The sequence below is a fragment of the Rhipicephalus microplus genome, chromosome X (genome assembly GCF_043290135.1).
Source record: "Rhipicephalus microplus isolate Deutch F79 chromosome X, USDA_Rmic, whole genome shotgun sequence".
Lineage (NCBI taxonomy): Eukaryota > Metazoa > Arthropoda > Arachnida > Ixodida > Ixodidae > Rhipicephalus > Rhipicephalus microplus.
The window spans coordinates 319156878-319173818 of NC_134710.1; the positions used below are offsets into that span (position 1 = coordinate 319156878).

Genomic DNA, 16941 nt, shown 5'->3' on the forward strand with positions numbered 1-16941 from the left:
TTTGCAGCATGCTGGTGTTGGATGCGTTTCGTGGTCGCCGAGTGCGCGTTTCACAGCGTCGCCGCTGTGAAACGCGCACTTGGCGACGGGAAAACGGACCTTGCCATGATACCGGGTGGTATGACGTCCACCCTCTAGCCGCTCGACGTTGTGCTAAACAAGCCGTACAAGGACCGAGTGCAGCTGGAGTACCAAGAGGGGATGTTCGGCGACAACCCAAAGACACCGACGGGCCGCCTACAGAGGCCTCCGCTTGCAACTGTTTGTGGATGGGTGCTTTCCGCCTGGCGTTCCTTGCTAGATTCCATGCGGAAAAGACTTTCAAGAAATGTTGCGTCAGCAACTCTCTGGATGGCACTGAAGACTGCGCACTGTGGGAGGCGGCCAGCGACAAACTCTCGTCTTCAGAAGACAGCGGTGCTTTGTTGGACGAATAGGAGCAGTTGCGATGGTGGTTGAGAGGAGCTCCGACGATAGGGGTGCAGTGCGCCCAATTCACAAATAAATGTGGTTGAGCAGTTTGGGTTGTTTTCCTTTTTTTTTCTGTAACCTGAACTTGTGGGGTCGACCTATATTCCCACTCGACCTATAGTCCGGTTTATATGGTAGTTGTCTAGTGACACACAGTGAGGAAGCTTAGATTTGGACTAAGTTAACGCTAAAAGATCGGATTCAGCTCCAAAGCAAACCACTTGGTTATTCGTTGTTTTTCTAGACTTAACCTGGCAATTATCTGTCCACAAAAATCTCTAGTTTTTTTATTCTTCAAGGTGCAAAGCTTTGGAAAACAGAGCTTTGTTTTCTAATATCAAATGATCTTTAACATAAACTGGGTACTGTATTGTTGTTGCCAGCCCGATGTCACCTAAGCAAAGTCTTGCCTTCCTTGCCTTTGCCACAAATTCAGCTTTCTTTGCCCTTGAGCTGAAACAAGCCACAAAATTTGTGTTCAGTTTTTGTAGATGCTCTGTGAATGTCAAGGTCGATGGCTGTTTCAGGGCAATCAATCTTGTTGCAAATAGTTTGTATGACTGTCATGCAGTCTTCTCCTTGAGTGCAAGGAATTCCCTTAATTTCGACATTGTTGTGTCTTGAATATTGCTCAAGCTCGGAAACTTTCTTTGCGAGATTTTGATTGTTTGTCTTTAATTAAGCTTTTATTTTCAGCCTTGAGGTCGCAGTTTTCGGCACTCAGCTTTTCGACGAGTTTGTTCAGGAATTCAACACTACTTTCCTAGCCGTTAATTTTTTTCTTGAGTTTTACACCTACACCCAAACTGCTGGCTCTGAGCGGGAATTTCTCTAGTAGATTGTCTAAAAGACCTTGACTCACATCAGCAAGCTTCGATTCGTCTGCCTCAATTTTCTTCAAGAGTTCTGCATTTGTAGGCATTGTTAGTCGAACATACTCTAGAGGCTCAGTGAAACAACGTAAGAATCACAGATCAAAATAACACATAATTAACACAAGCTGTATCTGGCAGCAGCTACAGCAAGAGTGGAACAGTGAATCGATAATAGATAATATACCAAGCATATGGCGACTGACCTGCAGATGCAAACAGCATTGGTCAGTACGTGTTTCTACTGCTGCAACCACTGCCAGAATCGTAAATGTAAGGCTGCATGCTCAATACTTTTTGTGCAACTGCAGCCCTTGAAAAAGGTTGCTTTGGTTATAGTGCGGTACTGCTTACAGTGTGGATAATCACGACTCCCGGGACCTGCGTTGTAAGCAGTCTATACTGTAGTTGCTTTGTCAGGGAGCTTCACCAGTGTTTTAAGTTGCTGTGGAGTACTTTATGGTAGACTTCAGTGTGCACTTATTCTTATATCATGCAGAAGGGGGCAATGGTGGCATGGGGGGGTGCCCAGAGGCAAGTGAGCCCAGGCGAGAGGAGGACTTTGAACAGTGCCACTCGCGCAATTCCAGCTATCACAGTCAACATTCTCGTGGCTCTGGCTATGGCAGCCTCCAGTCACACTCAAGACAAGGTAGCTCCGAGTCTGGACATGTCAGGTAGGTCTTGCTATGACTCAGCACAAAGCCCAATAAACTTTGACAAATTAATATCGTATTGACTCACATAATGAGCTCACTTCTATTTTTCACACAAGGTTTACCCAGATTTGAATGGTGCTATCACTGCACACTGTAAAACTTTGGGAAGAAAAATTTTGCAATTCAAACAAGTTGCAGGTCAGAATTCTGATGGCTGCTGTGACTACAACCTATGAATATTAGGCTGAAAAGGCTTACCTTTGTGTTAAAGCTACATCTCCACTTTGCTTTGCATCATTTGTTTCATGGACAACACTGGACATGCAGCTATTGCGAAAATAAGGAAAGGTAACCAACTATTTCAGCGTATTTAATGTCCGTATATTTGTCTTTATCTATGCTGTGTCAAAACGATTTAGCTCACAGTACACTGTGTGTGAAAAATTACTCTGGGGGCTCTCAAAGGCGCTCAAGAACGTAACACAAGCAATTTTCTGGAATGCAGAAGAGGTGTGATGCAACTTGTGACTGTTATATGAATGAGTAGTATAAGGTATCATTCAGATGAGCTTTCTTGATTGCACTAAAAGTGTCATGTCATCGTCGTCCTGCTGTGCACGATTTGGCTCCTTCGGTCACCACATATCTACAGACACCTAAGCACACTTTAGAAGTTGCTAAATATTGTGAGCCAATGTTAGAATAGTATACTCGACAGGTGTATAAAAAATGGGCATTTACAGCTGTAGCTGACTTGTGCTGGGCTCATTTATTCTACCTGCAGCGAATACAGACAGTGCTGCTATGGGTCAGTAAAGAGAAATATTTTTTTGTTAGTACATTGCCATTTCATGATACCTTGCCCTCGAGAAGACTTTCCGCAAGTCTCAAAATTCAGGAGAAAAACCAAGCTATCAAAAAGAATGACTTGTGGTGACGCTACCCTTGAGATTCCTGCATCTACTCATCATCGTGACACAGATTTTTGATGGCATCTTTTATGATGTATATTTTTTTGTTAGTAGAATTTAATATTGTGGTGTGTTCTTAGGCACCCGAATACTTAACATGACAAGTTTTAAAACATTTATCTAGCTTATGTGGCAACAAAAAAAGAACAAACAAAAATATTGAAATCCGGGATGTCACACTGACATTTCAGGGGCTATTTCATTGTGCAGTTCAAAAATGCAGTTTTTATCCTCATAATAGACAACCTGTAATAGCTGGATTATAAAGAACAATTATAATTGATTTAATGTTCAACTTTGGTGACTTTTTCAAAATTACTGTCAGGATGGATCGAGTTAACTGAAAAGTATGCGGGTAATCGAGTTGCCCCAAGTTTATTGTTATGTATTTACAGGAACCTGAGTTCTGGTTCAAGCTATAGCGACACATTCCCAGGATCCTTGAAACCTCCAGATCGAAAACGCCCCATCAGCAAGGTACAGAACTTGCTTTATGTGAGTGTTGACTCTGGCTTGATCTTTCTCTTTTTCTCACTTGTGAATTGTCAAACGACGTATTGTCCTCTGTTGACTATTTTCTCCTGCAGCCTTTTCAAAATCCATGCTTGCGGGTCTTGATAGTTTGGCTGTCTTCATGTGCATTTTTTTTTTACTTTCATCCTTGACTTTGTTCCTTGCAGCTCTCATAGTTTCTGTGTTGAACCTATACAGCTTGCACGTTCCCAACTTACCAGGAAGTTAAGTAACTTACAGGAAGTCGCAACAGTAGCACTTCAATAAATGTAGCACTTTCATAAAAATGCTATATACGAGTCTTTCTGTCAAGGTGTATACAGGGCCTCTGCAACATGCGAAGTTCTATTTTAATTCTTTCTACTATTGATCATCATACTTGCTTTCTAGTTTAGGTAAGCATTCGTCTGGTAAACTTTAGTGTAAAATAGGCACTCTAGTGGGAATGCACATCTCCTGCTGTGTATCGCTTAGGCAGTGCTCAAAAGCACACCGTGAAGGAAGTGAAAAACATATATTACCGCTTCATGATGGCTGCCCTGCCGTCTTTATACTGCCTTCTTTACGCCTTGTCGGTTCATTTTTCTTTTGCTCCATCTCTTTGTCTTCTCCCACTTTCTATCCCTCAGTTTATCCCATGACAACTTTACATCAGCGTTTATGCTGCTTTTTGCCTTCATCTCTTCCTCTCTGACAAGCAATCTGAGCACTAACTGAAGCTACTGATGCTTTTTGATAACTACTAATGTAATGAATAACACAACCAATATTTGGAGTCTGCATGTGGTAATAGTACCACTGTAATATGCACCTCACTGCACTCATCCAAGTGCACTTCGCCCCAACCGCACTCAAATTCTGATACATTATTCTGTCTGCCTACATGTCTGTAGGGAATTTCGGTCCAATATATTCTTAGTCTGGCACCAAGCATACCCAACTATTTCTGCAGATTGCCGCAGAGCTCTCGCCTTCTCTCACTTTTCACATATGCGCAGCACTTTTTCTCATTAGATGAATGTCCTTACCAAAGTATCGGCCCCGCTTCTTGTGCATGTGACCTCCGTTATTCGTGGTTCAATCTGTTGCCTGCAAACTCACCACTTATGGCGAGGACAGGTGTGAGACAGCTGCGCATGTTGCGCATTTTTGATACATTTCCATTTTCTTGCGCCAAGCTGCTCCAAAACAGCCTCGAAAGCTAGAATTTTGATGCAAACCGCAGCTTCAGTGGGGAAAAAAGGCCGAGTTGACTAATAAGACGCACCCAATCGTGTTTTTTTTTTTTTTTTACTTAGCACCTTTTTGGTGACAAAGCTCCCATGCACGGTGCCGCCATAATCTCCTCTAAACTGTAGTAAATATGCCCGCAAAAATGTGCTGCCGGGTATTGAGTGTGCTGCTTCTACTAGCCAGGCTGTGTGTTTTGGTGCCTCTGTCACCTTGTGATAACCATAGCTGAGTGGCGAGCGTAGCGGAGCTGACTCTCAGGTTATTTGCTGTGCATGGCACGTTCCTCCAGTTGCTACAGTTTTCATGTCGACGCTGCTGCGTGCGGTCACCTACGCGTGCGTGTTTGCCATGAGTGAGTAACAGCAAACGTGGAGTCATTTCTCTGCATGCAACGCATCTCCTGGATGTCCTGGCTAGTGCAGGTTCTCAAAGTGGCTTCCGTGAGTGACAAAACGCGTACAACCCACTTCTGGTTTATGCCCATTCGCTACTAATTTATTTAGACAAGCGAGTTCTCATTGCATTAAAGAAAGCCATCGCACGTGAAATCCGGGCATCGGCATCCGCAGGTAGAGAGACTTGGTTATTTGCGAAGCCGTGGTGGCATTTTAAGGGGGGACATGGGTTTTAGAGATAACGTGGGTTATTTCTTCACCATATTAGGTGATAGCGCAGCCTTGTTCAGCTTCTTGAGCTTATTTTAGCTATACAGGTATATTTTAGGCAGGTTTATCATTTTCTGAGATAATTAGTAATAACATTGTATCTATTGCTTAAACAATAAAAATGTATGTACATAAAATTATATATACATTAACACATATATGGATACTAAAAAGCCTAAGGAGTACAATGCTGCAAGCTGATAGAAAATTGAACAAGTACTTATGGAATTATAGCACAATAAAGTTGACTGTCGGCATGTAACCAGAAAAAAAGAAATTTTTTATGAAAATTAAAAAAAATTAAGCTGCACATTAAAAATCGAATCTCAGCATTGATTTTTGTGCAGATTTAACTACAATGTGCAAAAAGAATTATAGCTCTAGCTATCCTAGGTCCGTTTTTACAGAAGAAGCAAACAAGGAAAGTGGTCAAAATCTGTGTTCTGAGAAAATGAGAAAAAACGGTTTAAACTTTATTTTGCCTTTTTGAGGGAAAAATATCATCGCACACATACTTTCAGTCAGTTAATATGCACCGGGAATGTAATCGGACTGATTGTCTGCATGAGCATGTCGTTTGTTCAAGTCCTGCTGCAAGTTGCCGGCGTGTGCTCGTCTGCCGACAAGGCTGCTTATCAGTTCGGTGACGGTACGGATGCTGATGTGCGACGAATGTGCGAGTGTCATCTGTGATCCGTTGTATGATACAGCGATGTTTTCCGGCTTGTCCAGATTGAGTTACAAGTAAATGTTGCACACCGAACTCGCGCACTCGCTCATAAATTTCGAGGGTGCAGGTGCGGCGAAGTGTTAGTTTCTTTTTTTTCACGTGAGATTGCCACATTTTCGAGTGGAGTCCGCGGCGCAATATGTTCATCATTGTGAACACGTCATTAAAAGCACTCTACCTGTTGCCAGTAGCCTCCATTGCACGGACAGCGAGCACGTTCACCGCTAACGGATTGATTTTCTGTTGTTTGTCGACACGCGGCGAACTCCACTCTGACGACCCATCACACAGTTGACACACCAACGAGGTCGTTTCGTCAGATGGGGGGAACGTGGAATCGGCGCGTTTACCAATAAGACTGCACTTCCGTACTGTCGCTGCAAAGATTGATATCTTTCGTAGCTTCACTTCTGCTTTTTTACTTGCCATCCTCCAACTGTTGAGGCTCCAAAACATGGCTGTTTTCAGTGACGTTGTCGACAACCGACCGGCTCGTACGTGAGTTAGGCCAACACCGGTGACTCGGCGACCTTCGTTGACTGCTGTGGGGTCGTTATCCTCGTCCTGAACCATAGCGGGGCTCTTTGTGAAGTTCACGGTGAACGAATCATCACCACACCCTCTTCACAAATTTGTCTGGCGCAGAACTTCTTTATTGCAGCACACATGACAAAATGGCGCATGCCCGTGCACGTTGGGATGCTGAAACAGACGTCGGAAATGCCACTTGGACACTCAAATGCTTAGGTTTTGTCACATGCCCCAAGCAGCCAATAGAATCGCGCGCTTGTATTTCTTGATGACGCGTTTTTGCTGAAAAACCAATGAGCAACGCAAGGCAGTGGTGGCGGGAAATAGAAAACGAAGAACCACCCTTCCAAACGAGACCAAGATAGCCACGATAGCTTGTGTGTAACGGCAATGGTTCGGCGCCAAAAAAAAGCGTGATTTTAGCGTCTGCTTGTGCTCACATTCATCTCACAGGGGTGCTATAAATGGATTTCACACCAGAAATAAGGACGCCAAAAGCTAGAAACTTCTCAGATAAGTGCAAAAATAGTCGCAGGTTCCGAAAATCTCAGGTTCAAAAAGTCGATTTTTTAGATTTTCGACCTCCTAAGACCTGTGTCTTCTCTTAAACGGTCACCTCGGCGCTTTATTCGTGACTCATGACGTGTCGACAACCACGTGGCACAGTTTTCATGAATGGTGATTTGCCACTGCTCAGTTCAGTAATCCAAACTCTGAACGAGCACTTGAAGAGGCGTCACTGCGTGCCGGCTCTGGGCTTCACGGGCTTTTAGGCTTAGCTTTATGTTCGATCGCCGTTTTGGTCGGCGGCCATTCTGCTGTGTGACTTCGTTTTCTTTTCTCTTTTATTCTTTCTTTGCAATGAAACCGACCTCTGTACATTCGGTGGTTCGTTTGCTTGGACACGAATTTCTTACCTGTGCAGTGAGGGCTGTAATCGGAAGTCAATGTATACATTGACTTCCGATACATTGACGGTGATGACCTACAATATTACAAAAATTAGAACTGGCCAACATGTGCAGTATGAATAACATGTGGTTACTCGCGTGGAGAGGCGTTATCAGTACCATTCGCTCATCACTTAGTGCCATACACATGTGCTTTACGACATAACGAGATAGTCAGTGCGGCGAGATTTCTGGGCTCTCGCGCTGCACTCTTCAATGGGGTCCCACACGAGGTGGCCGCGAACGGCGGTGCAGCGCACTTTTGTTGTCTGTTGAAAGCTCTTGACGCTATCATGTCAGCCTTTCTTTAAGCCAAGGACCACTGTTGCATAACTAAGATTCTTGTGCAGTCACAATTTTCGAATTTCTTTTTGAGTGTGATGCATTTTTCTTTTTAAATGTTTTCGAGAAACCTAGTTTTCAACAGGACCCTTTTTTTTTTAATATTATTTCACATGTTTGTTACGAGAGCTAGATAGGTCACATGTTATGAAAAAAAGGTAGCGCAGGTCATACCTGGCAATAATATGTTTAAAAACATCCTTCAAATCTATTTCAGTGTTATCTGTATTATAAACCAATTAAAATACACGCTGGTGCCCCCATGTTGCGAAAAATTTGTATTTTCAAGCTCCCAGGACGACATATTAAACGCTGCTAACTGCTCCAAAGCAAGGTTTTCCTGCTCCAAAATTGAAATTTTGCTGCTCCAAAAACTGCTCCCAATTTAGTTTCAGCCGTCTCACCCCTGCGAGGAGCTCGTGATATGGAGGCAAGCGACTTCCCTTTCTTGCGTGCCGTATTGGCGCGCATATCAACCACACAACAACCACATTTAGGCACCATGCTCTGTGAACGTTGTCTTCACATAAGGAGGGATTCGTCCATGCAGGTGTCAACAAAGAAGTAATATTTCATTCGAACCCCTTTATAAGTGACACTGATATAAGAGACAAATGTGTATAAGAGACACCAGTATGCCTACAGGTAGAAAAATGCATACAAGGTCCACTGCTAATAAGACATCTCGAATAAGAGAAAATAATTGCTGCCTGGAGCATGCCTTTTTTAAAAGGGTTTAACTGTAATAATAATAAAAAAATGTATGTCTATCTTAAAGCTAAGGGCACTTGTGTAGCGCATGTCGGGCACAAGATGCGTGGTGCCCCTGCGGCACGTGGTCATCAAAGCACCTGTCATTTGTTGTAGTTCAGAAACTGACATAGTGTAAAAGCCTGCATATAGCTCGGACCCGCGTATAGTCTGGAGTGTAATTCGAGGATAGTAAACGCGAGAAAAAAGTTTTTACTTGAATATAGCCCGAGTAAAATGGAAAAATGCATTTATTGACACACTTCATTCATCGTCGTAGTGGGACGAGATGGAGTACTTTTTGAACGCTCTGCAAACAAGCGCCTCCAAACAAGGCCCAAGCCTCGACTATCCACGCGCACAGCATCGCCTGCGAGACCCGTTTCAGCCGTCCGGCAGAGGGCACTTCTGCTTCTCCGGACCTCGTCTACTCCACGTACAGACGCTTGACACGGCCCTTAAATGGCTTATTAAGGCACGTATCAAGCGGCTGCAGCTGTGATGTCATCTCGGGGATGACGACGAGTTCGGTGTGGGAGTTGCTTAGCAGTCGCTTTACAGAGGCGGTCAGGTGACACCGAAAGCCGTTGAGCACAAGCATTGAAGGGAGCGCCAGCAGTGCACCGGGCCGTCGACACCACAAGAACTTTATCCAGTCAAGCACTAGCGATTCGTCCATCGACCCGTTGTCCTCGCAGCAAAGGACGACATTTTTGGAACTTCTCCCCCTTCGGCAGCGGTCGCAAGCTACCACGTAGAGTGGTAGCTTGCGACCTTCTATAATGCAGGGCAGCATTACAGTCACCCGCGTTTTTTCTTTCCAAGTTAATTGCAGGATAACTTGCCTGGAGACTTTCAGATGCAGAGTCAGCGCAGAGGGCATTTCCAGGTAGACCGGCATTTGGTCCCCGTTGCCGATTTGGCCCTTCTGGAAGGGGACAGCCTTTCGCAACGCAATTACATACTTTTAAAACTTTACAAGGTTCTCTTCGTAGCGCTTTGGCGGATTCTGTGAGATTGACGTACGCCGACGTAGGGAGTACCCAACGGGCGCATGAAAAGAGACACCCAATACTTGCTCACCTTTGAAATCCTCCGGCTGAATGTCTTTGTCTCGGGTGATCTCCCTTGCCTTTGCTTGTGGCAGCTCGATGTTGACAGCGAGATGTGCAGCTCGCTGCTCCCGCACAAAGTCTACGAGTTCTCGTTCCACGTCAAGAAACACTCCATTTTTTGGTCCGCGGAAACTTTTTTGCTGGCCGCTGCAAGCAAAAAAGGCATCCTTCTGCTTCTGCCAACGGCGAATACTCCACTCGTTGACTCCGAACTGCCGCTCCGCAGCACAGTTGCCAGGTTTCGGCACCAGCGATAACTTTCTTTTTAAAAGCAGCAGAGTACTGCCTGCACGGTGCTGACATGGCGTAAAATCACAGGAGCAAAATCTTGGCCATCGTTATGGGCGCCAAGTTGAAGTAAAGACCACTGACCACATTCGCACACGCGGGTATATAAGACAAATGGTTGCTACCACCGCTGACACTGCCCATTACCTAACCCAGAAGCGCGCAAACACTTAATGATGCTTATAGCACCGCGCTATACCGAAACCAAAACTGAATTTCAGAGGAAAATTCTTGGGACTCGCATATTGTACAGGGCCAAAATTTTGTACCCTAAAATTCAGAAAAAAAACATGGGCGATATGTGGGCTTTACGGCAATGCAGTGGCAAGCCAGCACTCAGTCTTCAGCCACACATATAATGACACACTGTGAGGCACACAAAATGTAGGACTGTGCTCAGGTGTTTGTTATGAAGCACTCTTTAGACAGCCAATATTGTCAACCAAGAAAAAGGCGTCTTACAAATAACTGTCTCTCTACGAGACTAACTTTCCCATTGATTCCCACTTGCATATTGCAAATTACGCCCGTGATTGAGTGCGCTCTGCTCTGCTGCGGCGTGGGTTTCTCTCTGCTCTCAGACTACCAAAGTGCAGATGTGTGTGGTGGCTCTGTTAAATTCAAAGTGATATGCCAAACTTCATCTCTGAAATTCAAGACTGTGCGAGTCAAATGAGAAATAAATTGGATGCAGTGGCATTATAGTAGAATCTCGATGATACAAATTGGTAGGGAGCATGCAAAGTATTCGTAATGTGGCATGGCGATTAGGGTGCTCGACTGCTCATCTGAAGATCGCAGGTTCGATCCTGGCCATGGCGGTCGCATTTCGATGGGGGCAAAATGGTAGAGTCCCATGTGCTGTGTGATGTCGGTGTATGCTAAGGAACACCAGATGGTCGAAATCTCGAGAGCACTCCATTACAGTGTCCCTCATAATCATATTGTGGTTTTGGGACATTACACTCCAGATATTATTATTATAATATAAATATTTATATGATCATAAAGATGAGCAAGAACTTTATTGGGGTCAACTACTTTTTGCTGAAGAAGTCCGTGATGTTCTTTTGAACAAGTGTTGTATTTGTGCATTGCTCTCCTTTTGTTTAATGAATTCCCAAGATTGCACATTAGTCATCAGCATAAATACACATGTAGGTGCATGAAGTGATGTGCTTTATACTAGTTGCAGATCATCAACTAACTTTGAAAGTGCGAGGCAATCGTATATTCAATAGCTGTGGGAATGAGAGTATTTTTTGCTTGTTTGTTTGTTGGTTGCTTCACTGGCAGTCCTTGGTGGTTATTGTAACTTCTCACAAGCCCTCTCTTGCAATTTCTCTAGCACAATCTCTTGGGGCATTGTCACATTGCTTTGGATAAGCATTGTATTTTTGGTGTGTATAGTAGATGTGGTTGTTTGCTTGATGGGAATAGTATTTTGTTGCACTGTTCCGAGGTTTTGTTATGAAGTGGTCTGCTGCAAAGTGCATAGATCATAACTTTCTTCTTTTGATGGCAATGGGGCCGTCCTCTAAGCTTAGCCTGAACACGTTGTTTGAAAAGCCTGCTTTCCTCTGATTTAATCATTATGTTGCAGAAACAGATCACTGAGGAACATCGCATGGACTCGACGCGTGTCAATGCTGACCAGCTCATTGAGGATCTCATCCGGGACACAAACCTCGAGGCAGAGCCTACCGAGGGCCAGGGATTGCAGCTCTTTATAGGAAAAGATGGAGTACCGGCTCTTAAGACGGGCACTTCATCTAGCCTCAAAACCACCACATCATGTGATTGAGCTCTCTTTGTGCAGCAGCCTTCTCCACCCCTGTGTGAGCTGTACATGTTTCAATGTCTTTATTCTTGCTCACGTTTATTGATCCCTCGTTTTCCCTTTCATACTTGTCTAGCCTGCATTGTTGCTTCTCCACCTAACGCAGTGCCTCCCTGCACTTTCTTGGCGACATTCTCTTCGTTTCTTTCCTTCTCTCGGTACACAATTGTGGACTTGAGTCATTTTCTGTCAAGCATTGTTGGCTTGTTCGGTTTGCAACGGCCACTGTGAAATTCACTTACTTCCAACCTGGCAGCAGATTAAAAGTTGGAAATATAGTTGACATCTGACTGAGCTGCTGCTAACGAATCTACATTACAAAGGCTACTTTTAGGTGCTTTTTTTTTTATGGAGCAGCAGAGCGGAAAGCAGCATGGGCTATGTGCCCTTCTTCACCACTGACCCTCTTGCAACGTTCTGGCTTATCCAGTATATTTAAGTGGGTTGTCTTGTTCTCTTGCACACATCTTCAGATGTTCTTTGTTTCCCTATAGCCTTTTATTAAGAGCTTTATTGGCTTCACAACTGCAGACACTGCTGGCAGCACACAGCCCATGATGCCATTAAATTCCAGGATGTGACAAAGTAACTAGTAAGCAAATAATGTTGCTGTAACAGTGAGAGCTTGAAATTATATATATATATATATATATATATATATATATATATATATATATATATATATATATATATATATATATATATATATTCTTTTTGTGCATGTTCAAGAAGCTGCTTCAACCATATACTGCTAAGAAAAAGAAACTTGAAATGCATTTATTAAACTTCGAGGTAACTGAAAATTTCCTGGGGTGCTTTGTAAGTGCTATGCAACCACACTTCAAAAAATTTGGCATTATTTTCATTGGTAGGTAATCACATGTAACTAAATGGAGTAGCTCTTTCCAGTTCTGACATGTGTGTCAAAAGTGCCTCTGCCAGTGGACAGTGCCATCATCTGATTTTTAGTACGCAAAACTATAGCGTATAGCAACTGATAAAAGTGAGGTGAAATTGTAGCCGGTCAAGTAATAAAATATGAGTTGTATAGTCAAATTCAATATTGTTATCCATTGCACATTCATAGAGTCACTTTACCACCAAACACAAGGTTTAGGAAAAAGACTACATCCCTAATGTTTTAGCCGTATGATCTTTAGTGACATATGTTGTCAAATTGATTGCTATTTTTATACCCTATATCATGTATTTTTATTGGCAGTTGTATGTATAAGTTTGAAGGTGCTGAAGTCTTGTACACATTTAAACTCTGTTTAATATTTAACATAAGCAAACAAGCTACAACGTGGCTGAGTACTTCAGGGGTCCTTGAGACTGCATGCAGACTAAGGGACTCCAAGATTTGCTTGTGGTACATCAGGTAGCAAGTGGAACCTTCTTTATCAGAAGATGTAGGTTGCTTAATTTGCATGTCCTACATGCTGTCCTGATCACGTTGCTATGTGCTGTTGTGTAAACTATCTTTTTCCTTTTTGCTAGAGTCCTCTTTCTTTATTTTCAAGTTTTCTATTATAATTTCTACACTGTTGGTCAATTAATTTTCTGAGAGCAACATGCTGTTCTCAATGGCTTCCAAGTGGTATTTAGCAAGTTTTGGAGGGCGTCTTTTATGACACCTTTCAGCATGCTCCTTCTTTTCCTGTTTGCCTCTTTTTTGTTGGGCTTTTAACTCAAGTGAGAATGTAATGTCTTGTCACTATTGCTTGTTCCCAACATATACAAGTTGCTTAAAAGCAGGTATGCTGATGAGAAGTGTCTGTCTCATTGCAGTCACCTTCGGTTATGGTTCTCCAGCTCGAACTGTTTGTTCATCTGGTACCCTATTCTACCTGCTAAATGTATCTTTAGTGTTTTCTCAACCTGCCAAAATGTTACCCGGTTTTTCTTCGTCTTTTTATTTTTTTTAATTGGGCCATTGGGACTTTCGAGTAGATTTCCCATTACGGTTACCTTTACAGTTTGCTCACATGCCTGTGAATTCTTCAAAATTTTGTGAGCTCTTCTAGGCAGTCATTATTTCCCCATTGTTTACTGTTTGTTTCTCCCTTCTATTGCCTTGGATTATTGTACTTTATGAAAATAAGAATTTGCACGAGTATTGTGCATAAATTTGCATGGTACACAGGATATATTATATTATATATAGAGATGTGAAAAATGTGTTGAATGAAAGTTTTTGAACGCATGGACCAAGTGCTGTTATAATGAATGATTGTCTTTCTTGCACATATTCCTGCGTATAGGCATATGTGTTTGTGAGTGTGTATAAAATTTCACAGAATGTATGTGTCTTCTCAATTTATACCTTTTTCAGTGTTCTGCATGCTCTGTGCTTGTTCTCGGTATACACTATGCTGCTAACTAACACTTCCCCATCTTTTTCAAGAACTGCATCCTTCTGTTTTGCTGCTTAGCTCTCACTTTTGCATAACTGTGAACATCTTCTTCATGGAATGAATGTGCTTTCTTCTCATTTTCAGCAATATTTTCTTTTTCCCTTTTATATCACATTTGCTTTGCTCAGTTGTTGAGACCAAATGTGTGCCTTCAAGTTGCTTTATATGAATGCTCTAGAATGGTTGTTCTTGTATAGATAGGCATCCTGCACCATCTGCTCACATCTGCCCAGTGAGCTCATGGTGGAGCTTTTCTTTAATATGAGGCAGTTATCTTCTTTTTTCACTGCGCTTCTCTTTTTAAAAAGACACATATGTAAGAGTCTGTTTTGTGCAAGGTATTTATAGAGTTTCTAGCTGCGGGTGGATGTTGAATATTGCCATTATTGTGCTTCAGACATCGTTTTATGCTGGCATGCTAATGAGAACTGGCTTACTTGAAAATGTTTATCTAGAAGACGTGTTCATTTTATAACCACTAGCATGGTGATGGAAATGAAAGCCCTGGGAGATTTTCTGTCCTGAGTGATTATTCTCAGTCCTCGAGCAGCGTAATGTTTTCTTTTACGGTCCTGAAAGTGATATTACTGCTGGCTTATGTTCTAATATAGAAACTTGTTGTTTGTGCTTAAGCTATCCTAAATATAGATAACAAGACTATGATATCATGCGTCCTTTATTTTTTCCATCACTATTTCAAAATGTGGGAGATATTGAGGTGTCACACTTTTTTTTTTTTGCACTATCCTGGATTGGTACGATGGGACGATGGGATGGGTATTTTTTTATTTTTATTCTGAATTTGCCATCAGCGTTCTCTGGTTAGCCTAAATGGTTAAACAAGCCTTGCCCATTTTGCTTACTGTTCAAGTGGCGACTGGAAACTACAAAAACCAGTAACGTCAAATGGCAAGTATTCAGAAATTTTTCATTTATATAGGACAAACTTGAATATGTGTGGACTAGCTGGCAAGTGTACTCCATTTGAAACTGAGCGGAAAATGGCGGCAAATTGCATCTTAAGAGAAATTAAATGACTTCACGGATATACCAGTGCACTAAGTGCAATTATTCGCTAATAACTTCACTTTTGCTACCAGCTAAGGGTACTCATTGCAAAAAGGCCAGTGAATGGCCATCTTCTATTCTATCTATAGGGGGGCACTTTGCAGCTAAAATGGAAGTTTGTTTTTGCTTGGCACGTCATTCCTATAGGGCGTTCTCACTCTTTTTTTTTTTTTGCACCATATGACACAAAGGTGCTGTGGGTACAGCTTGGGAGCTTTTAACCAATCGCAGAATGCACTTGACAGATGTAGAAGGGTAATGGAATGAAGGAATCGTACTATATAGTGCCCCTTCTCTGCAGTAGTAGAAAAATTAACGATCAGGTGACTGCATGACGAATACACTCGTAATAGAATATTAAGGAGTGTGGTGTAATTGTACTTTGTTTTATTTTTTCAGACACTTTAATCTCTTGCCGCTGTGCTAGCTGAACTTTTAAACTGGTCTTGCTGATCTGGTTTCCCACAACCAGCATAATTATCAGCCCACAGTAGCATTCCCTGCTATAAAGTGAAATGCCATTTCTCTTAACCATGTCTGAAGCAAGCAGTTTTTTTTTCTTTTGTGTGTATGTGTTTGTTTTTGTCAGAAACAACATATGTTTTTTGTTATCTAGAAAGAAGTGGAATGTGTATGCCACGAGTGATGCTGAACTGTAACCAATGCTTAAGTTTTTTTAATTAAGAGTGTGTACTTTGTGGCATTGAGAATGCCTGCTTTCTCAGGTTCGGTTGAAGATTGAGGGGTAGAAATGCGTAGGAAAAGCTGTGACAGTGTGAAAAACTTCATTTTTTATTCAGTTATATTATGGAAGTTAAATTGGCAGCATTGCAGGCATTTTAAAGTGCTTCAGTGCATTTGGTTGACAACTGCATATACGTAAACAGGCAGAGCCATGTGTGCTGTCTTTTATTAGTGTCATCATCTGTAACAATTCTTCATTATTTTGGAATGTTATTGGCTAGCCGGAAGACGTAATTTTGGTGCTTTGGAAATGCCACCATCGTTCCCCACTGCACAGTGCATTTCCTGGCATTTCTTCCTCTCGTTAGCACTTAGTAACTGCCCTTCCCTTGGAACAGAGAGCATCACTTGCGTGGTTTTGTGGGTGCAGAACTTTTTGAACGTTATAATAATTGTGCTAAAACGGAAGCGTAGAGCCGGTCTTTTGCTTCTGTTTTGCCTTCCTCTCTCTTTCTGGCACCTTCTATCAGAACGCATGTGACCTTGCTGTGACATGAGTGTCGTGTGTGGACCACACATTTGTCAGATAGACACACGCTATGCTCAGCTCCTTACTTGTTAGTCATATGCCGTTACATATTACTGCAGATTAATTTGTCTCGCAGTATATGTGACCAGCTCTGTCGCACTGGTGTTCTTTCAACAGAGCCATAAGTTTGCACATTCCAGTGGCTCAATCCTGGGCCACTGGTAATAACTTCGGAGTGGCACAGCAAAGCTGCCCTGCAAGGATTGTCTTGTGTTTAGAACATTCAATGAGCACCCAGCACATTACACACAAA

The 16941-nt window shown here is 42.5% G+C and overlaps 1 protein-coding gene across 3 annotated transcripts in view; it reads left to right on the plus strand.

Moving 5' to 3' along the window:
• The window catches only part of LOC119161295 (EEIG family member 2), a 48682-nt gene extending 36469 nt beyond the window's left edge, over positions 1-12213 (plus strand). Inside the window, exons 6-8 of one of the 3 annotated variants that reach the window (XM_037413691.2) lie at positions 1843-2020; positions 3369-3468; positions 11694-12213. In XM_037413691.2, coding sequence (XP_037269588.1) covers positions 1843-2020; positions 3369-3468; positions 11694-11894 — 479 coding nt within the window. In that variant the 3' untranslated portion in view covers positions 11895-12213. The remainder of the gene's footprint in view (positions 1-1842; positions 2021-3368; positions 3469-11693) is intronic. The other 2 variants (XM_037413692.2, XM_037413693.2) reach the window with 2 other exon arrangements.
• Positions 12214-16941: the final 4728 nt, after the last annotated feature.